General features: G+C 37.7%; 1 protein-coding gene across 3 annotated transcripts in view; it reads right to left on the bottom strand.

Moving 5' to 3' along the window:
- The window catches only part of CDK14 (cyclin dependent kinase 14), a 258581-nt gene that overhangs the window by 6417 nt on the left and 228264 nt on the right, over positions 1–23900 (bottom strand). For all 3 annotated transcript variants that reach the window (XM_075705351.1, XM_075705350.1, XM_075705349.1), the window contains one exon: positions 19860–19908. In XM_075705351.1, coding sequence (XP_075561466.1) covers positions 19860–19908 — 49 coding nt within the window. The remainder of the gene's footprint in view (positions 1–19859; positions 19909–23900) is intronic.

Genomic DNA, 23900 nt, shown 5'->3' with positions numbered 1-23900 from the left:
AATCCCACCCACACCAATTATTTGTTCAGAGGTCCTGGCAAATCATTTCACCAACGTATTTCTTCTCCACAGAGGTAGCTGCATCCTTTTTAGGAGCCATAGTAAACTTGCTCTGTCTTGAATGAAAGCTACTGTTAAGTCAGAAAAATGAGGTCACTTAAATAAGTAGTGAAATACTACCCTCCGATACTAGAATTGTACCATTCTTTAGCTGATCCATAGGTGTAGTGAAGATGCTTATTAAGTAAGCCAAAGAAAAAGAAAAGAACATTGAAACATTAATGAATTCTGAATTGCAGGTGGAATTATGGATGATGACACCCTGGTTCCTGGGTGCTCTTGACAGAGTAATGCCAGCATTTTGACTATATTAATGGTGACCAATGTACCTGGCATACTGCTAAGATCTTTTTTAGCAAGAAAAACTAATATAAATAAAAAATATTTTGAGTAGGAACAGTTTAGGAAGCCAAAGTCACCTTCTCAGTTTAGAAACAAAAAAGATACCTGTTTACTGAGATCAATCAAGAAGCCAAACATAAGTATCAAATAATCAGCAGATTATACATTAATACAATATAAACCCAACAAAAATATCTAGGTCTGCAACATAATCACACCACGTGATGAAATAATTGTGAATCAATCAGTCAAAATGAGAACCGGTTTTATAATTAATAACTAGAAAAAAAAGACTAAATTCATTGCACAATCTGCAAAAATAGTTCAATCTGCTATCATTACTACATTTACCTTCCCTGATAATACACTGAGTAGTGCTGGGTGGGGGGTGGGGTGAGGTGGGTGGGATTAGTTGAAGATTCCAGTTGCTACATTATTAGTATTATGTTCCCAAGCATTGATAGATTTTAAACTCAGAAGGGGCCATAATGATCAAGTCTTGCCTCCTGTGTAATACAGGCTGAAGAAGATCATCCAAGTAACTCATTGATCAAATCACCACTTTTAGCTAGGCTCAGCTGTATCTTTAAAGTTCTACATCAAAGTTCTAGCTTTGTTTATGGAGCCTTACAGAGCAATGAAAAAATTCTTCTCCAAGACCCATGTCTTCTGCGAAGGTCACTTCTGGAAATCAGTGGACACTGCAAAAGGCATATGCATTGGGGCTCCTAAGGTTGTTAGTCTTAAAACCGATGCCTTAGTGGAATGCATGACTAATTTTGCTGTTTTGTTTAAGGACAAGCTATTCTTCCACTTATGAAAAATGCACTGTATGATCATGTGTTTAAATTACATCTTCTACATCAGAATTGTTTGGAGAAACCCATTTAGTGCATAACCTCAGTGGTCTGGAACATCAGAACATTTGGTTTTGTTTCTTTCCTTTTTTTTTTGGCCAATAGTCCCTTTAAAATCTCCTTAAAACATTAACAATTTGCCTCATGTAAGTTTGAAACATGAGTCCTCAATAAGGACAAAGGCTGAATTTTCTGATGGGGTTCAGTAGTTAAGTATCTGATACAGAAAAGTTAACAAAAAGAACTAAAGAAAAAAGAAAGATTTGATTTTGAAATACACCTCCTTCAGTACGTGACAGGATGGAATTTCATACAATATGGCTTTGTGTCTAAAACATAATAGCATGTTTTGTCTCACAGCAGTTGGGCCATATAGGAACTTGGCATGCATGATATGGCAAGTCTCAATATTCACGCTTCACTTACTGTCACACTAATCACTGAGGAATAGTTACTAGCCATGACAGCATACATACTTTCAGAAAACGTGGTGTACAGCAGAATACAGAGAAACCTTTGGCAATGAGTATTAAAAATATGTAGATACTGTTTTGAGAAATATTGGGAATATTTTTACAGACATACTCTGATGACATTTGTGGAACACACTGATTTTCAACTTAATTCCAAATGCTATACACAGCCTTAGCTCAAGAAAAACAAACAGCACATGAACCTGTCTCACTTTAAACATATATGAATCTGACTAGACTTGAGCAGTTGTAAATCTCATCGGATTACAAGAATTTGATTTAATTTCAGAAAACAGGCTTAAATGTCTTTCTACTGCAGAGCAAGGTCAGTATTTGGTCAAGCAGAACATGACTAAGATCACTGAAGTTTGGTTTAAGCTCTTGAGAAAAAAAAGTTTTGGGCATGTGCAGTGAACTTCTGAACTTGGGGTGATTTGCTTTTAAATGCAATGAAGAAGGCAGCTCAAATTCACATTAATAATTAAGACAAATGGGCATTAAAACAAATGGAGATAATATGCTGTCTATATACTCCTAACAGCATGAGGTAAATACTTCCCAAAGCAAAAATCATTTACTGTGCATATTTTCCATGTGAAGATACAACTCTTGCAGCGTATCATTAATTCATTTCTCAGCTGGCATTTATAGCATGGCCTAGAGGAGTGAGGCACCTAATTCCCTTTGGAAATCTCAGCTCTGCTTCTTTATTCGAAGTAATCCCTTGCAACCTGAAGTGCTGAGAGACAAAACCACAGTTAACCTGAACAATCACACCATTTAGCAGAGTTTAAAGTTTAATGGCAAGAAGAGAAGAAAAAAAAATTCATGTCTTGGTGCAAATCAGACAGGCCATATGGTAACCCTCACAGCTCATTTCGCAGAGGATGACATGCTCCCCTGAACAACAGGGCTCTTACACAGTCCCTGTGGTATCTCGCCTACCATTGCACCACCACGAGGGCCGTACTCCCCATTTTCAGCCAAGTCTGCTTGAGAATGGCAGTCTTTCCCCCTTGTCCCAGGCTTCAGGCCTCTCCTGACTTCTGACACAAAACTGTGCCAACGCCGTGTCTTGTACTCAGTGTTTTCTTTGCAAATTCATTATCTTCTGACCAGCTGATACGGACGTGCCCTCATGTGCCTTGGTAGTTTGCACCTCTGAATATGGATGTGACCCTACTAGCAGCAGCTACACAGCACACAAATCGGAGCAGGGCCTACTTTAAGTAACATTTCCTTTTCACTAAATATCAACAGCCTTTTCTGTTGTTACAGCCATGCCGAGAACACCTACCGTCTTCAAAGACCTGACGTGCCAGCTCCAGCGTGCAGAAGCTGCTTCCCTAACGTGCCTGGTGTGCCTCCACGGAGCTGTTGCAGAGATTATTTAGCCATCATGAAACCAGCACCACAAGTGAATGCAAGTTTTGATGCCATGCTTTTAGCTTTTGATACAGATGAAGGCATAAAGGGGCACCTCAAGATGAAAATCTAACGGAGTAAAGACGTTATCATTTTTCTCAGTGTTTTACACAGACGGTACTGAGGACTGAAACTGATGAACAAAGAAAGACAAAAGCTTTTGAAGGCTCACTGAAGCAGGGTTTTACTTGTTGCTGATCAATCACAAAACACAGAGTTTCCTCTACAGCACAGTGTAGTGGTACTTCAAGCCAAACTATACAGTAAACATTATTTAACCTACAGTCAAACACAGGCACAAGGACTGTATTTCAGTGTTGGGATTGTCCTCCACACCTGCCTGGGGCTGCCAACAGCAGTCCTAACACTGTGCTGGGTTCTGCACGTTCTTTAGGAGAGGCATATCTCCAAACACTCGATGCCCCTCTTGTTCTTCTCAAACTGAGGTGCTGGCAGCAGTACAGATTCAGAAACACTGAGCTCTCCACACATGCAGGGCAGGAAAATACGGTCTCCAGGCTCGGTTCATTTGTACTCTTCTAGCTCGGTACCTCACTAGAAGCAAGATTGCCACATTAGTGCAACAACCCGCTCAGGCTTCTTCCATGAGCTAGGCTGGGGCAGATCCTGCACTAACACGGCTGCACTATTCCCAGCATCTTCCTTTGCTCCATGCTGCTGCACAACACTGCACTCCACAGTCTTCAGACCTTCCCAATTTCTGTAAGGGTGTATGAAATGATCTCTTTGGAAATTTAGAAATTAGTTTGATCCCTTTTAATTATATTACCATATCACAGCATCAGCAGTCTTATCTGCTGAAGCACTGAAAAGGTGGTCAAATGTTTATTATTAAAATAAAAGCCATGACAATCAATGGTAAGTATTCACTGACATTGCACAGATCCTTCAGTATTGCTGTTAACGTAGATGTAAAAGAGGTCAGAGCCCCATTTGGAAAGCTGTGGAGGTAAGATCACTTAATGCATTCCAGAAAGGTGGTAATAACCCTGACCTGTCTGAACTAATTCTCACTTGACAGTTGCACAGATGCCATTAGCTGGAAAGCAGCCAAGTTGAATAGCATTTCATGAAAAAAAGTGAATGTTACAGGTGAAGGTTCTAACAATATAGGCAACTAGGGGTTTTTTTCTATTTTAATTAATACAGATTTACCTCTAGGTATGTAATTTTTATACACTTGGTAAATCTTTAAAATAAACTACTAACCCAATAGGTAAACGGTAATTATAGTTGCAGCTCCCGAACTTCTCAGAATGGAGAATTAAGATGCTTACTTAAACTGCTCACAAGTCACACGAAGCTTCAGAGACTCCGTTCGGTCACACCTAAGCTAGACAATGAAGCGATCCAACCTCTCATGGCAATTCACATTTGATAATGGCCATTAAGCTCAGTCATGACTAGATCATAAAATCATCTGTATGTATCATCTTGTAACTCAAGACAAAAACTTAAATATGAGTCTATTTCCCCCTGACTCTTTCTGCACTAGATTTGATGTGGTTTAGTGTCCATTTCAGATATATTACTTATTTCCATAACACAACACTGCTTGTAATCATAGAATGCTTTGGGTTGGAAGGGACCTTGATATCCAGCTTGAAAGGTTTGCTTCATATAGGAAGCAGAACATTAACACCCGTACAGAACACAACAACTTTAAAAATTGAATTTGGTTGAATTGAGCTTTAAATGTTAACCTTAAAAAGAATCAGTCAATTTACAACAGACTTAACAGTATCCTGGGTTTTGTCCTTCTATAGCCTGACATGCACCCGGGCTAGCTCTTGCTCTGATGCCTCAGAATAAACATGCTGGGCTATGAAGCCTTCCAAAGAAAACCCGTGCCAACTATTGAGAGCTTAGGGCATGAAGATAGCCAATACTGTTCATGGCAATATTGCAGATATTTCCCCTACTTTTTCTATACCATTTTGATACAGAGTAAGGTTTACGCTTGATACTAGGTATCTTTTTGCCAGGATAATATATGCTGGCGTATCAAATGAAGCAAGAACTATGGAGTCTGCATGGCCGACATTAACGAGAAGAAAAATAAGCTTATTTAAAGAGCAAATACATAATATATGTCCAGTGATAACATACTCTAAGCTATTGAGAATATGGTTTTCTGTGATATGATCACATAACTTCCTTAATTCATGGGAATTCTGAGGTTGTGACACTCCAGGCAACATGACTGCTGGGTACAGTGTTCTGCTACTGTTTAAAACCACAACTCATTCTTTAAACTGAAAGAAGAATACCCTAAGTATTTCACATTATTTCACTCAGTTTTCAGCACTTTCTCGCAGATACAGATATTTCCCAGAAAAAGTATTTCCTGAGAAATTTCAATCAGAACAATGCCTTACCATTTTGCCCTAGAAAGAATTCAGCAATTACTTCTTTTTGATTTTACATGCCACCACCAATCAGCTATTTTAATTCTTTCAGCATCCCAATTAGCCCAGTATTAAAGATATTAATTATGGAAGATATAGTGTATTATTTACACCACAACAGACTACTACTGAATATGCTAGATTTATAGCTATTGGAAGATCTTTCCTTGCTGTAAGTGTAATTAATGAAGAACAACATGGTGGCTACATCTAATCAGAAGCTTTTGATTATTTTGAAATTCTTTAAAGGGCATGAATCTTCTGATCAAGGACAGTGTTTTTTAAAGGCCTTCTTTGTGCACCTCAGTAAGTTGAACAGAATATCCTTGGAAAATAAATAGAGCTAAAAATAATTACTAACACCCCAATCATTTTATGAGCTATTATTTCACCAGAAAATGGAGAAAATATATCTTTAATCCTGAACAAAAACTCTTCAAGGTTTATGTCCTCTATAAACCTTTCACTGAGAACTGAAAATATAAGTTAGTAATGCAATAAATGCCCTAACAAATATATCAGATTTTTCACTTAATGCTTTTTACAGGCTTAAACCAAACTGAGTGAAAGAAAATCACCTTTTACAGTCTGACTCTTAAAGGAAGAATGCCTTTCTGTTATGCTTTTTAAAAGAAGGCATGGTGAATTTATATCAACTTCACTGAATCTTGGGGCATGATAAAAGGAAGAAAATACGGCAGCGGAGTTAACATTCCATAGCATTCTTTCTGCACATATTTATTTCCTCACTGGCTGGACATAAGCCAAAGAAAAGGAGGGAATAACCCCCCCCCCCCCCCCCCCAAAAAAAACATAGAAATAGCTGAAATAAACCTTTGGCACATAATGTGGTCAAAGCTTTCTGCTTTTCCTCCTCCCACCCTCAACAACATGGATTGTTTCTCTCCAAAGAAATCCAAGCAAAAAATACTCCAAAGAAAAAACAATCAAACTCTGAATTTCAAATTTGTCAGTGGGCGCAGCCATTACGGCAGTAAACAAAGTTTCCCCTATTTTTGCTTATTAAATGATTATAGAAAGAAAAAACAGCTGTCTTTTGGACCAATTGTCTTTTGCAAACTAAAAAAAAAAAGACAGAACTAAGTTCTAGTAAATAAACATAAGCATTGCCTTTTAAATCTCTGCCCTCTTGTCTGATATTTTATCATCTTGGGTTTGAGAAGTCTTAAATTCATTCTAATGTAAATAAGAACTGGTCTGTTTGCACAGTACTTCAACTAGAATTTGCTGCAAGGTTGCAGCATGCAGACAGTGCCCCGAGAAGGGTGACCTTGCTTTAGTCAGTGAAGCCAAAGATCATTTATCACAGTTAACCTACAAATCTGTCTTGCCGGGGCCTCAGATCCATCAACCACTTGGAAGCAGCTACTTGTCCTGTCCTCCCACAGCTCCCTAAAACATTGGATGGGTCTGATCTTTTCTATTATTGTACACCTCTCAGCTAATAAAATGTATTTTTATGGATATGGAATGAACAGGAGTACTTTGTATTTATTTATACAGCTCATTAAAGGTGGATAGAGATTTGGAGGCAGAAAGAATGCCCCAAGCCTAGAAACTCAGGAAGACAGACCCCAGGCATATGCATGTATTTAACTTTATGTATATGAGTCAGCTGGCTGAACCCAATGAGGCTAAGCAATTACGTACAAGTAGGCACCCTGGTCTTTTTGCAACTATACTCCTAAGCTACCACATGGCAGGGAAATGATGCAGAACTAGTAAGCACTGAGAGAAGGAGACAAAGATGGTTATAATGAGAGCATATGGGCAACATATTCAAAGCTATGCAGTCAAAAATACTTTCTTATGTATTAATATACCTAAATATTTAGACAGACTTATATCATACAGAACTAGTTGCAGCTCCCTGACCCTGAGGTACTTGGTTTAGGTGACATTTAGAAGAGATCACAGAATGGGAAACCACATTCACACCAGCATCGTAGTGCAGAAGGTGCCATTCCTTCTCCAGATTCACTCTCCTGATTCAGCACACCACTCTTTCTCTTTACATTAATGGAGATGATACTTTCTAAAGGGAATGTTAGGTCATCTTCCAGCAGGGAGAAGCTGGCAGACTGAAAATCCAGTGCCTGATATCAACAGCAGTAATACTTGTTAAGAGACAAATATGCTTGTGCCAGTCTGTCTGTTAAAAGAAGTCTGAATTTGACTTTGAATTTGAACAGGGAAAAAAATGACTGTAATTATTCAAGGGTTATTATTAGGCACAGAGACCACTGTAGAAGGAAAAAACAGTGATCTCTCTCTAGTATGCAATTTGGAGAAAACGTAACATGATTTTGCATTGGTTTTTTTTTTTAAAAGTGAAACATTACATAGCCACATGTACCTGTATTGACGTGTCTTTTTAAAAAGTTGCTCGAATTTAACACAACAGTTTATGCCTTTTTAACTATAAACAGGCTGGAGATGAATGACCAGACCACAAATTCCATATATTTTGGCTAACAATTCCTGAAATATGTGGATTTTAAGAGCTTGTACTCACATATGTGTGAGGATGCAGTGCCATCTGACACTCAGAAATTGGCTTGCGGTAGGGAAGGACTCAATCCTGAACTATTTTTGCAAATCCTAACCTGTCACAGTAGCATGAAAGAGAGACAGCTAAGCAGGGAGTTACTGCTATTTAGACATAAATCAGCATAGGCGATTTAAGAACTAAAATCAAAATTGTTATCTATAATAGTGACCATTAAAGGTCAGATTCCCCAAAGAGCCAACTATCACTAAAAATTGACTGCCAGTAGAGCTCAGGCCACTTCTAATGACCCAAAATAAGCAGGTGGGTTTTCAAAAGATTTTGCACACGTGGAATTGTGGAATCCATGGAGCTCTGCGACACGTCTGGTCACGTGTGCTGCCATTGAGTCTGGACAAACAGGTAAATAAACATCTGGGACTCATTTTAGGGTCCTAAATGGATATTAAGCTTCTGTGAAAGCAGGCATTTGAAGCAGACAAGGACTAGTCCTAGCAGCTTCCAAACTGAGAAGAAGCCTGGAGAAAAGGACTGCAAACATAGTTGTAAATGCACTATCTGGGCACAAGCCCATCTGATTCCCAGAAAGGAAGACAGCAGTTGTGAGTCTGCCTGAATTATCTAGGGGACAGGAGAAGGCCCAAATATGAATAAGGGATCACTGACATAAGAACAGGGAAAAGGAGCAAATACACAGCTTTGTGAAGGAAGAGAGGAAGAGACATAATTATGGAGGATTTTGAAAAGGATAAGAAGGAGCTCAAAAATGATGCAGTGTCGGGAAGGGAGCTAAACAATCCACAAAAAAATAAACTGAATTTACTGGTTGCTTTTTATATGATCTGAAGAAGGATGTTGGTCAGGAGAGGCCATAAGAAGTATATTACAATAATCAAGATCTCAGTGACAGAGTTGCTTGGGGAAGGAAAAAAGGTATGTTGGAAAAGCTGGAAAGAAAAAAAAAAATAGTAAAATGTATATAGCAGTCTGGATGCATGGGATAGGAAATGAAAGATAAAAAGCAGCCCTAAGGCTTCAGGCCTAGGTGACAAAGGATGCTAGCATTACAGTGAGAGTAGAAACTTCACTGGGAGTATGCTCAAGTGTGCAAGGGGCAGGGAGGAGTAAGAACCTCTCTGTCGGAGCCTGTATCGCCAAATTCAGCAGGGCTAGAGAGAGCACCTGACCACTCAACTACTGACTATCCACATTGCCCCCTGGATTATTTTGGCCCACGCCAACTAGCACTCTCAAAAACCACTCCTAGACACAGTTCAGGGAACAACTGATGCCAGGGACCATTCCCAAAAGGCAGCATGTACCAGCCTCCTATGAGCAGGGCGTGCAATATATTACCTTCAATCTTATGCTAGAAAATACAATTCTCATGGTCTGCAGCATTGGTCTTATGTTATTCTGGAAATTTTGGATTAAAAAACTGATACTGAACACCCCAAAAATAATAATTGCACCTGCATGGGGACCACACAAAGCCCACAGGAGATGCACGCCCAAGTGTTACTTAGTACAGCTGTAGCTAAGGTCTGCCACATGGCCTCGGGGCCAGAAGATAGTCCCTGGCTCTGCTTTAGTTAGCAGCATAGACATAGGCTGAATCTGACAGAAAAATGATATTCACCAAACACTATCTGTCAACATCTCAGGAAAGATTCATGCCCTCATGCTTGCAGAATAAAGCTTGACTCAAGGGCACTTTAAGGATCAAATATGAAAGAAATAAAGGGAATATAACACTATTCTACAAAAGTCATAACGCTGAAGGAAGGCCCATAATAATCTGGAGCATGATTTTTCATGTCAGGGTAGTGAAATTAGTTTGAGGCACACTAACAGTACACAGCAGCAAACACAGCTTTAAGATTGCTATAGAATGTAATCAAAGAAGGCAATGCAAAAAATGACGGTCCATTCTTAACTTGCAATGGTGTCATAGAGAAGAGCATAAATGTCATCTATTTTTACCAGATTTCCTTGGATTTTGTAAGTTTGGGTCCAAACAATAGCAATATTTTAAAACTATTCTGGATTCCTAAACAGTGGGAACAAAAAAAGCAAACAATACATTTATGAGAATGTGACAGAAGTAAAAAATTTATTTTTTGATTTAAATATTTTGCAATAAGATTTTGAGTTTATAATTCCAACACAAAAAATTAGAGCTTTTATTCATTTGTATTTCCAGCCTCCTATTGCAGCAGCGATCATAAAACAAACACAGTTGGCAGCTTTATTATTTTATGCACTGAAGGATTTAGCTGGACAAACATCACAAAGATGGTGGCTGCTTTCATTGAATTTATGATCAAATATGCTCCAGCATAAGATCAACTCTGTAAGATCAATTATTATGAGATGTGAATAATTTAACAGAAAGTTGTCTATTTGTAAATCAGATCGTACGGATATAAATTCAGCTGAGGTAGCAGACAGTGGATATACACTGTATTATACATTACATTATTTAAAAGGATGCAGTTTTTTTGTGAATCACATTTAGTGATAAGTATTGTCATTTACATTTTGGTATCCAGTGAGCTGCTAATTCAGACAAACAACATTTCAAAATGTTATTTTAAACTTCAATTAAATTTATCTTAATCAGAGAACTTAACTGTTTTAAGTGATGTCTTTCAAAATTACAAAATATATTTCCTATAAAGGCTTAATTAAAAACAATACACAAATCACCATCACCATAATTGTATGGGTTTTTTCCATAGATTCTCACCAGAGTCTGTTGTTCAGCATAATACCAGGAGAGTTATAATAATTTTAACGCAGAATGTGTGCCTTAGGATATGGGATTGACTCAATGCCTGAAAGAAAAAGGTCAGTTCCCTTTGGAACCACTTGCCTCTTTGCCCTCCAGCAATGACAGGTGCACCAGCCCTATGCCGAGGCTCGTTATTCACAGCATGTTGCTGAAGATACATAATCTAACCTCTCCATTTTAATGCATCAGCAAGGATTATTGTCTCCTGTCTTCCCATTTTGACGCTCAGGTCAAGCAGGCACTGAACATGTATACAGGATGATCTGCCTGCAGCCAGCATCTTCCACAAATTCTCAAAACGATAGCTTCAAACTTTCTAAAACAGGTTATGGAAAGACATCACTAAATTTAATTATGAAAACTGTTTGGCTAGCAAATAACTTACAGTTTTGAAATTAATCACTGTTTTCCCCTAGTCTCCTACAACGCCATGTGTTTCTGCATGACTACTTCAAAAAACTGCATGAAAAAGCAAAAATTCTTGTTTCTCTGTCCTACACGGCAGGAAAGAAGTCAGAAATCTGAAGGGAAATACGTGAAGTACCACAGCCAGCAATGCAGGAAAGGAAGAAATTAAGATTTTCTTGACAAAATTGCCTGGGAGACTGTCACAGGAGATTCTCATGAACGGCAATATCTGAATACCTATGATTACCATCCTACCACAGAAAAGGTGGTGGTAAAATTACACTGAAAAACCCACATCAAATCATCATAAAATTCAGTAAAATAAGTATTTGTCTAAGTTAAAGATACCTTGTGATGCCTGTACCACTGCAGAAACCTTAACTACTGTCTGTAAGTCTTTGGCTAGCAACAGAGCCAAACAGCATGCGTTTTGAGATTAGCTTCAACTGTCTGCAGAGGTGACAAAACTCAGTTGCATTATTCATGTTATTACACTTATTGCCTGTCTGCACCATCTCCCCAAATTATATACGTTTTTGAGACCCTAAGATGAGAATCAAAGGAACTGCTGAGTTAAAGAAAAATTATCTGTAACATATGACAAAAAGCAGTGGAAAATATCAAGCCACTTAAGCCAACAGGAGTTGCTTAGCACTAAGCACCTTTGAATGCCAGCTCAATTCTTAAGGTGTCTATCATTTTGGCTCTCATGTTGGAAAACTTTTCCCTTTAATAGCTACGTACAAATAATGAGAGACCCAGCAGCAAGGTCTACTTCACTTATATTACCGCCTTCACAGTATTTCTTCAATTCCTCAGACAAATATTTTTAAAACACTTCTCAGAGACTCAATTTTGTCAGCAATGTCATTACTGCAAGAAGAAAGATTTCAGCAGAAAGGCCAACAGTACAGAAGTCCAGCAAGAGGGCAGAATTAGGAATGTGAAGATATAATGATGCCTGGTGCCTCTGATCAGAAAGTATTAGACTTCAAACCAAGAAATGAACACAGGCACTATGGCAACATATGAGTAACAGACTACCAAAAACATAATTCTGAGAAATTAATAAAATGTTGGCATGTAGAAATGCATAAGGAGAAAGAACAACTGGAAACATCTGAAAAGAGTTGATCAGTAAGTACTCAAAAACGTTAATGAAGAACATACTTTGAAAAAAAAGAAAATCATACCTGGAAACACCAAATAAACATGTCTATCTGATATATGTCTCAATATCTTAAGGAATTCTTAAGGAATTAGCGAGCACAGCAAACAAATGTAAGGCACCTTTTAAAAGTCTTGCCAGGAAATCTACACAATAAGAGTTAGTTCTCTTTCCTCATTTGTCTTTACAGGCTTATTACTGTAGCTAAGTTACTGTAACATTAGCTAATTTTGTTCTGCATTCTAAAGTATTGTACTAGACTTTAAAAAATATATATATACATGTACTTCCTTTCTGGTTTTCAAATAAGGAAGAGAATCTTGGCAAATATTTGCTGGACGTTGACACACAACACAGAAGCAAAATATAGACAATAGAAACAAAACATAGACAATATGGAAGCAAAATTAGTTTTAGGAAAAAACTAAGACAAAATGGCAATCAAAAGAAGAGATGACTAATGAACAAGACATCAGATAAATTGATTATTTTTAAAACTGGACTTAATCATTGGTGGAACAAAGCAACGAGACATAATATTTGATGCAATTTCTCTAAAAAATCTTGCTCTGTGGACAAACTCCGAAGAGCTGGGATGTGATACACTATCTCATAGACTGAAAACTGGCTGACAGACCATAAGCAAAGGGTAATGATGAGTGGCAATGTACTGAGTTGGAAGGGAAGCGTCCAGCTGCGTGCCAGAGGGATTAGCGTTAGTCACAGTTTTATTTAACATCTTTATTAATGAACTGGACTAAGGGATACACTGCATACTAAATCAATTCTTAGATGAAACTAAATGTTGAAAACATGATAGAAGACAAAAAAATAAGTACAAAGAAGCTAAAAGAAGTGAGATATGTGGGCAGAAAATCTATAAACAAGATAGAGCATAAAGAACTACAAACAATTACTTCCAGGAAAAAATAACCCAAAGTATAGATAGGTTCAGAGATAATAATGCCAGCAGATTCTAGTCCAATGCCAGAAACTCAATTAGATGTTGCAGAAGACAACAAAGAACATCCATGTACATTGGGGCTGTATTTTCACAGCTGTCATGGATGGGAAAGGTATAGGAGGGTAACAATGTAATTTTACTAATGAAACACCATAGAGTTATTAGTAATCTGAAAAAGAGGACAAAAGCTTTTGTGGTCCAGTTTAGAAGGTTTATTAATATTTTAAACTGGGCCAAGAGGATGTAACACAATACATAAAGCTTAGCAACACAAAAGAGGGGGAATTTAGAATAAAGCAAACATAAATTGAATGTCAGGATAAATATTCTAACAATGAAGTCTGTTAGGAATAATCTCCCTGCATATTTATAAAAGTTGTAACATTTGAGCAACTTACAATTGCTCCAATTTGAAGGAAACATTCAAATATAAATTGTAAAGAATTTTTCATCTTGGCAAAAGGATAAATAGAGAAACTCTAGAGATCTTTCTCAGCCATTGGCTTCAATCAGCATCATATAAATCATCACCATAAAGCTGACAAAACCTGCAGTGCATTTCAGCTTAGCGCTAACCATTCCTGAGCTGGGCTGAGAACTTTGCCTTTTGCACTTTTGCAGCTGAGCCCCTTTATGGTGCCAGAAATGTATAAAACGGTACTAAGTGGGCGCAATGTATAGTAGTAGACACAAAAGAGGCACTTAAGTGTAAACAAGCAGCTTCCACCACCCTGAAATTAATTTAATAAACCCCATTAAATAGTGAAACAAACAGAAAAGCAGTGTTAGGAAAATCTCTGTAACAAAAACTCTTGGCCTCTGCTGATGTCTGCCCAGGTGCAGAGGGCCCGTTGTGTCGACTCGAGCACTCCCCCTCGCGCAGGCATCGCTGCAGAGCCGCCGCCGATGCCCACCCGCCGCCGATGATGCCCACCCGCCGCCGCGCTCCCACAGGCCTCACCCGGCGGAGAACGCGCCTTCGCGACCCATGGCTACGGCACGCGAGGGGCGAATCTGCCTGCTGCCCAATATTGGAGAAGTTACTGGTTTATGAAGATAGTGTAATAAATTTATTATCTGGTAAATGACTTGTTGTTTGTATTGCATGTTAACATAGGTGTTGTCTTGATAAGACTCCTAAGGTCCCTCAGGCAAAAGATAATGACTGATAAAGGGGTATTTATGGGAAATATGAAACAAAATGGGAAATGAAAAATGTTTTTTTTCAGTACAGCAGTATCACTGCAAATCATCAGGAGACAGAGGCAGCTTTATATGCCTCAAAATCACAAACACTTCTTCTATAAAATCTTTTCATTTTGTGTCTGGTTTCCACCCTTGCTCCCCCCTAGCATGATTCCTATCACTCCTGAAATGCAAGTGAGGGGACAGCCCCAGTGCAACCTCAACGTACTCGAACTGCACACATTCGTACACATATAATCCACCTTTTGCACAGGTATAGCTTTAAATCCTTATTGCTTAGTTTTATCCATCAGAAAGGTTTTAGCAATGACAACACTAAAGCTTTTTGTTCCTACTGTGCTTGAGAGCCTGAGTATTCTTTCAGTGGCACTACAGACTATGTTACAATGCGCAGTGCTGAAGAAGGGACAGGAGGTGAAGGGGATAGAAGTGACAATTAGAGGAGAGTTTTGTCTTTAGTCAAAACCCCACTAAGGCACAGATTTTCTTAAAAACAAACAAACAAACAAACAAACAAAAAAACCCCAAACCAAAAACCCGTCCCAAGTCTCAGCTCTAAACAATTCCATACTCTGTGTCATGCTTGAAATGAAATACAGACTCAAAATAGGCAGACTCATCTCTATTCACTCGCTTTGCTTTCTTTGGGAAGTTTTCACTGAATAACAGTCCCAAAATAGGCCAGTCCATCCTGGAATGCAACTTTTAAACAACCTGGCCTCAGGAAGGGAGGTCTCAAGTACAGAGGCCATCTTGTTAAAGGAATAAATCCCCAGCAGTGGGACTAGCTGTGAGAATAAAGTGTTATTTATATAATAAATACTGCCATGTTGGGGAATTGCGAAGTAGTAGTCCTATTTATGCAAGGCAGAATTTGTTTTCAACTGCACCTTTTCTTTCCAACCTAATTTCTCACAATGCAACCCATTATGACAGAAGGATCTGAAAAAGCTTTTTATATCCTACCAAATATACACAAGGATAATTAGTTCTCTTTTGTCATTCTTCTGTAAGGGTTTATTATTGTGGAGAAGCTTTTGCAAATTGAAAGAGGTTGCATTGCATTCTGAAAGCAGAGCTGTGCTTCATTTTTATTGTTTAGAGATAAATGAACAGAAAAGTTCAGGAAAAAAGGTGAAAATATAATTCATTATGAACTCTATAGGAAGATCAGATTACTACATCTTAATTCTTTTTAGACCAGTATTTTATAATCACATTCCACAATATGTTAGGTCATGCAATGTAGGTGAAGCTTTGTACTAGATAGAAGCAATGGTCAATGCAAGTTTTGTTTCCTAAAACTGTAAGCATTTCTACAAAATTTATAAATTACATCTTATCTAGTAGATACTATCTTCACAGTCTTTAGGTAGTTTGACAACCAGTGAAGAAATTCAGTGTTAAAGTCTCCAAAGAACTTAATTCACTGTAAGTGATAGTTACATTATTTCCCTCCAACACTTCCCGAAAGTACCCTCTAATACTGACCAATTCTATTTTAAGAATTCTAGGGATCTGACTTCTTATATAATGAGCCTGCTGGGTTTCAGTTTGTCATTGCTGTTACATTCCACGCTTTTAGCTAATTTCCAGTTAGACTGGAAATTAAAGAGCCACTGGCTTGTGTCCATCATTGTTCCATTGTCTGGCTCTGCCTTTAAAATTCACATCTCATGGAAGCTGGTGTAGTCAGTCAGGTGCAATTATTTTGTCCCCAATCTACCATCTGTGGCTTTTTGGGGGGTTTGGGATTGGAGTTTTTTGCCTCTGTTCCTTCTGCCTTACAGACATAAAGCTGGCTCTGCAGATGTTGGAAGAGTGTTATTCCTCCTTCTAGTAACCTCTCCTTACATCAACTGAATTACAATGTACGTTTTGAGGTAAGCTTCTTTGAAGACTTCTAAACCCATATTCTCACTTTTCCATGCCAGGACCTCAAAACATATATACGAACAAGATGAAGGGCCAGACTGTGCCTGAAAGATGAACAGTAGATGGTGAAAGCTTCAGTGTGTTTAGAAAATTAAAGGTGTTCTCTTCCAATCTGGGAGCACAAAGTTCAATGTCGTGCTCAGTTTTACGGCAGTTCCTGTATGACAAATTCCTTAATTTCTTTGTATCTCAATCCCCCCTCTATAAAATGTAGTAACAAGACTTCACCTCAGAGAAGTTTAAGCACACACGTAAATCCTTCCAAGAACATAAACACCATTCTTTAAGGTGTATCTTTCAAAGGTACTAAGATGTCAAGAGGAAGTAACTCTGTAACAAAACCAGTACATATTTAAAAACAAAAGACTGTGTGTTTTTCTCCATGTCTTAGGTCTCATATTTATCCCAACTATTCTTAAAACATTTCTATTTCAAATGGGACATTTTTGTGTCATCAACAGTCTTCAACAAATGAAATCAGGAAGTTAAAAAGGAATTTTTTTTTTTTAAGATTAGAGATTGTTGCTTTTTGAAACATGCTAATAAAGAAAGAAAATTTCTAGAATGAATCAGTCTGTCCACGTGTTAAGTTTTATAGCTGAATTATAAACCCTTGGGAATATGATGTCTATAACAGAAATGTTTATACATCCTTAACTACAGCTGTGCAAGCAACAGCGCTCTAATACAGCACACAGATAAAGATTTACATCAGAAAAAGAGAAAATCCTTTACATTTCAAATGTAAATAATACATAATTTTGAGGCACTGAATAATTCCTATCATAGTAGCGCTGAACTCTTATGTATTGTCATTGCTTTCAGTCTTTCAATCCCTTCATTTATGATGAAATATTGCAAATCCTTTATGCACGGAGCACTGAAAATGTGTATATATTTTTGAAGAGGTTTCTTAGAAATTAAAAAGCTCTGGTCTTATTTGAATCAGCCTGTGATGTGATCATAACTTGTGTCAATTATGAAGTCTCAGAGATTGAGGGTTTACTTTAAGAAAAATGGGTTTTGTTCTTTTTTTGTATTTTATGAAAACAGAAATTTCATGCAATGTTCTTGAAGGAAATATAAGATACCAACTTTTAACATTCAAAGCTATTATTGTGCGTATTCATACACAGGAGTTACTGCTGGGTCTAACTGCTGTTAAAATATAGAAAACCACTCAGTCCGTGCCTGCAGAATGGATGGAATAGCGTGCCAGTATCTATTCACATTACTTACGCACATATATGCCCCAAAGCAAACACATTCATATCAATATTAGTCTCCTTGTCCCTCTTTCCCAGTCCAGATCTAATTGCCTATCTTGCAATATAATTGCTTCTTCCAACTTTTTTTATTTCATTAACTACTTTCAAAGCAAAAAATGAACTTGCAAGTTTGTTCATTGTTAAAGGACAGAATACAGACAATTCTAGTGACTTACATTTTTAAACGAAAGCTGTGACTTTTAGGGTATTATATTATTCCAAGCAGTAAGACTGAGGTAGAGTCAAACATTGCAAGATGCCCGCAAGGATCACAAGAACTGGCAAAACTCTGAGGTATTCACAAAAGCCAACTATAAGTGAAGCTAATCTTCCTATTGATCCCTCTAGAGTAAACAGAAGATGGACTCCACAAAAGTCACCAAATTAGGCTCCTAGTCTGAACTGGACAAGCCAGGAACTTTTCTATAGACTGTTGAAAGTCCTTACCTCAGGTAGGTGACACTTAACCTTGTGAAGGCCTGCACTGGCTTCAGTGTCAGCTTTATGTGTGTCATTGCAGGAATCAGAAAGTTACTCCTAACCATGGGGGATCCAGTAGTAATGCAGAGCGAGCTACAAGGCCATGAAAGATGCCTGGCACTGCAGAAACAGAGGTTCTGACTAACAACTACGATCCTGTTACATTAAGAGATTTCATCCTCCCTCAGTTAAACATAATTTCAAAAGGGTTGAGTTTGTTGTTTGGTTTTGGGGGTTTTTTTTAATGAAAAATACCTTTGTGCTTCAGTCCAGAACACTGGACCAAATTGGTTTCGGAAGGAGCAGATGGAGAAGAAATAATAGAATAGCAAAGTGAGTATAAACCTCATCACATCTTGGGCAAGCGACCATGCTATGAATTTTAGAGCCATAGACACACCCCATTGTTAATAAATTAGGATACTGAAAAAGGACTTGGACTTGTACTCTGTCAGTAACTTTTTTTCCTTATAACAAGGAAGTTCCTTCACCAGAACATTTCATATCTTCCACTTCAGTGGTGTACTTGGAGGAGGAGATGTGTCAGTCTCTTGCTGACTTATCTTGTGAACTCCCTGGTAAACTACCAACAAGACAGCCAGTTGGTACCAACAATAAAATTTGGAATGAGTGTCAGAAAGACAACAGCAATGCTGGTGCAGCAAAGGCTTAGCCTTGTTGCAAAAAATTTTGGTCAAAAGAGGGTGGAGAAAAATTCTAACAATTTTTCTGGCAAGACAAGTTGTTGACATGGCTGTTATCCTGCTCATCCAACTCAAACTGTGTATGCTCTCTTCAAAATATAAGAGATGCTAATCACTCAATACAGTGCTGCCCAAATATCCTGTTTACAAAGATTCTTCACGTGCTGAGAAAGCTTCTAGTAAACTTTACACAGATGATCAGTTAGGCATTCCTGGCTTACTAGGCAACCTTGCTGGATTTTGAGCACAATACCTTTATATCAGTGTCCACCTGATGCAACTGTGACAAAATTTAGAAATCATTAAAAGGGGAAAAAAAAAAAAGGCAGTGAATTCACATTGACATTTTTCAGTCATGATAATTAAAATATACAACGGTATTGTCATCAGCTCACAGCAATGACCAGATGGACCTGGCAACAGGGGATATTTATGTGGAAACAACACTCAAAGTTGATTAGAAACATATTCTTTAAAAGTCTCTTAATTGTTATAGTGGAACAGAGAAAACAAGACTCAAAACTGATGACCCAAAGCAATAACACAGCATCTCTCAATGAGCTCAATACACTTGCCAGCTGATACCCCCAAGAAGAAAATACTACGCTATACAGTTTCTCCCTATTTACAGGTAACTGGCAATTCAAAAACATTCAAAACTGGCAGAAGCAGGAAAGAATAATACTTCAGTAATTCCAGATTTGTAGTGTAATTAAAAAGGATAAAGCCATTTCAAGTTAACTATGATAACTTCAGCTTGGTATGAATCATATCCTTGAAGAGTCAAAAGAGTAATTAAAAAAGAAGACGACTTACTTATTCCATGCTTGTCTAAGATTTTTAGGGCTGTACTGTGTAAACCGTTCTGGAAGAAAAAGAAGAGGCACATTCAATTATTTATGCTAAAACCAAGATTTTTTCCCAAATATATTTATCTACTGTCAATTTTCATAATTTCATAATTTCTGTGTCACTACTGCAGCTCAAGTCCCAAGACAGGGTAAGAAAACCAGCATAGGAGCAATTACTGTACAAAGAGGGAGGAAAAAACCCCACAAAATAAAACCAAAAATACCCCCCAAAGCCCCCAACTTGTTAAAACAAACCAAACCATCATGATGTAAAGCTCATTGACTGCAGCATCACCAGAAATGGAAATTTTTACAATTATTTCTAAAGTAGTATTTGACTGCTAGGGGGAAAAAAAAAAGCTTGAAATCTAATTTTTTTTTTCTTCATCACAAATACAGTTCTCTGTGATGTCACTGTCATGTTTTTATACTTCTCAGGAGGCATAAGAGTAAGTGTGGGTCTGTGTGACACACAGGGACACACAAAACATGATGGCTACGTAAGAGTTCGTTTTCTAAAGAACACACATAAATAATGAGCAGAAGTAGCAAGTACAATAACAGCTTATTTACTCAAACATTAAGTTCAGATATAAGTACTTTCCCTCTCATATCCAAGAAGATGCTTGCTCTGCAGTAGGACTCTAGTTGGCAGAGGAAGATGCTATGAAATCTGCTGCAGAAGTGAAGAGCCAGTACTCTGTTAGTCATTTGAACAGGAGCTAAGTGCCTCTCAGGAGGAAAAAAATGCAATCCAGCTGGAGAATATAATAACATTTTCCATGAAGCCTCATTGCACTGAAATCCTACCATGTAGACTGGTACTTGCCCTGGCCAGCTACCCTAGTGTGATGGCATTAGTTGCTGTGACAAAGTCCTAAACTTACAAAATACTCCATAAAATCTCAAAAATTAATTTTGCTTCCTCTGCACCCATGAACATGATATTTAATAGGCACACTGTACAGTTACAACAGTATTTTTTAATATATATATATGCGCATACACATATGCATGTATCTTATTGTGCAAAACAACTGTAAATGTTGGGAGGGGTTGTGTTCAAATTCCTGTATTTGTATACTTCACTTATGTCACTTCTAAAGTTGTTGTCATATGTACTCCATACGCAGTCAGTTCTAAAGATGCAACAACTATGCAAAAACTATGGCACATACAAAATCCTAGCATCAATGTGGATGATTTTGTTTCTTATACCTATTTTTTTTTTCTTTAACTAAAACGTTTTATGCAGAAACTTCAACTCTAATTGACATCACTATCCGAAGTTTTCAGTAAGTGGTAGGCCTGCAAACTGTGTCTGAGAGCCACTTCACATTTATAAGTTTTGTTGCTTTAACCATACTGATGCGGTTAAAGCAATGAACTCGCTCCCTCTTAGATATGTACGACAAGTGTACTGGAAACTGGAAGCTTCACGATTATAACTAGTTTTAGCACCAATATAAATTATAAATAGCACTTATGTAATATTGTGTCTGAATTTATTCAAATAACTTTCTTAGCAAAACCCCCAAATGCTAACTACATTATCATACCATTAAAGGCTTTTATATGTAGATAAACATATGAAACAAAAGTTTGTAAGTTTTTTTTTGTGGGTTTGTTTTTCTTTTTTTTATTATCAACAAGAAGTTTCTGCTCTTGGAAAATATTTGACTATTGTAGGTGATCATTAAAGTAGCACCTCGTTGACTTCCTGTGTTATTTTCACTATAAGATGAATGAAGGTATTTAGCTAAGAAAATAGACAACTCCCAGCAACTCTCAGCTGTGCCCCCATTACACAGTTCTCAACAAACTAAAATTATTAGGTTGAATTTTTATGAACTATGTTATACAATGTTGTAAACCTTAATTTGTGTTCCTCCTAAAAGAGAGGAACATTACAGTTCAAATTATAGGTCATGTGGGACATTTTACTACAGATAATATATTGCTCTGTAAATGTATCTCCCCAAATAAAGTATTTTTATTGCCAATTATTGCACAATTCTTAACATATTTGAACTAATTTCTGATATGTCTTATTGTTGAAAATGCTACCATATTACTTCGTATGAACTTGAGAAGCATTTAGATTGAATACCACACTACTGACGTTATCCTGAATTTTGTAAATTAGAAGCTCTACAGTACTTTCCAATTACTGATAAAGTCAGTTATCCCAGGCACTTAGCAGCTTGGATACTATAAAAAGGAAAAGCAATTTCAACCATTGTGGCAGGTTTTTTCTCTATTTTCTGTTAAGTCTCGATACCGCAATGAGTGTGGAACATAAAGGTTAAAGAAGGGAGAAAAAGAAGTTCCTGGGTATGTTCTTACCGAGAGCAGGAAGTGAAGAGATTTCTTTACAATTTTCTGTGTGCACATACTACAACAAAATTAACTTACCACACCAGAGGCATCCAGATTAAAACTACAGGAAGTGCCAATTTCTTTTTATCTCTATTATACATTGCATGCAATGCATCTACTACAGATGTGCCAATGCCCCGAGGCAGTCTTGAAATCAAATGGGCAAAGTAGTCAGGATCATTCTTAGATGCAGCCATGGTTCAGTACCAGTAACATGGCACTGGAGTCCATGCCTGTGATTATGTTTTAATATCCAATAGCTCAAATAAAAACTCAGTACTGAAGTATGCGTTCTGTAGCAAGTAGTTCAAGCATTGTATTGGCATTGAGAATATGACCCAAACTTACAAGGGAGAGGAACGTTACCATTCAAATTATACCCGTTGTTTACTAATTCAGCTGCTGCTCTCCAGAGGAAAAGCCTGAGTCCCAGTAGGGTCAATAGTCAAGTTGCATTGGCCTCAGCAGGACCTGAGCTCACCCTTGAATTTCAGTTTACAAATGTGAATTAAACACATATATACAAGCAAATACTTGCCCACAAAAACTGGAAGAAAATAAAGACTTTCTATACTTTCTAAGTAAATAGTCCAACCATAACACTGTCCATTCATTTAGGACAAAGGACTGAAAAATAAGATGCAGCTAGATAGTGCTGCATAACAACAAGCCTGAGATACACATGGGAGTTGAGCTAGTAAAGTGCAGATTTGCACAGTAACCTATTCTGGTGTAGAAAAGTGCTGGCTAGAAAGAGAACTGAACTGACCTGAAGCATTACCGAAAAGCTAACCTAGACCTGGGGAAAGACAGATTTTGATTCTATCTGTAATTCTGCAATATGTTTTGGTCAAATACCGAGCTGGTTCAAACTGGCACAGCAACACTGACTTCAACAGAGCTACATCCACTTAAAACAGTTGAGAAGTATCACATACAACATACTTTCTTGACTGGACTGTCAGAGGTTCACTTTAATCAATTTAAGCTATTTTCATTGTGGGAGGAAAACATAGAGTCAACCACTTGGCCAAATTGCCTTAAGGCCTTAATGTCCAAAGATCTGTTTCAGTTCTGCAAGAAACTGAAAAACTATTGCTACGCCAGATGAGTTTTTACTGAAAAAGTGATACACTGGAACCAGTTACGTAAATGCTGTTGTAAGGGAAATGAATAAGCAAAAGGAACAAACTTCTCAAAGGGATCTTCCTTCTTTCCTCAGTCTACTGCTCTACTCCAAACCTCTTTTTAAATAAGTACCTTATACACCACATTTATCAGGCAGGAAGAGGGAAAACTAGGGGGGAAACATGGATAGGGTGAAACCCTGTCTACAGAGAGGCGAATGTTAGTCCTGAGTCCTTAATTTCAAACTCCTTTTATCTGCTGTGTGACTGCAGACCATGCCTCTCCTAACCATTGGTATCAACTCTTTCCCCTCTACTCCAAGCAGATTAAAGGCTCCTCGCTTTAAATTCTTCATAAGAGAAGAAACTACATATCGATAAAATACAGCTCACATTTTTCTACACAATTTTGTGGTCATGCCTCCAACCAGAGTCTTGTTAACTTTCATGGACAGTATAACTAGATGGGACTACTGTGGTAATTAAGCCCAGCCTTGTGT

This window comes from Pelecanus crispus, chromosome 2, assembly GCF_030463565.1.
Source record: "Pelecanus crispus isolate bPelCri1 chromosome 2, bPelCri1.pri, whole genome shotgun sequence".
Classification (NCBI taxonomy): Eukaryota; Metazoa; Chordata; class Aves; order Pelecaniformes; family Pelecanidae; genus Pelecanus; species Pelecanus crispus.
This window is presented reverse-complemented; position numbering and strand designations above follow the sequence as displayed.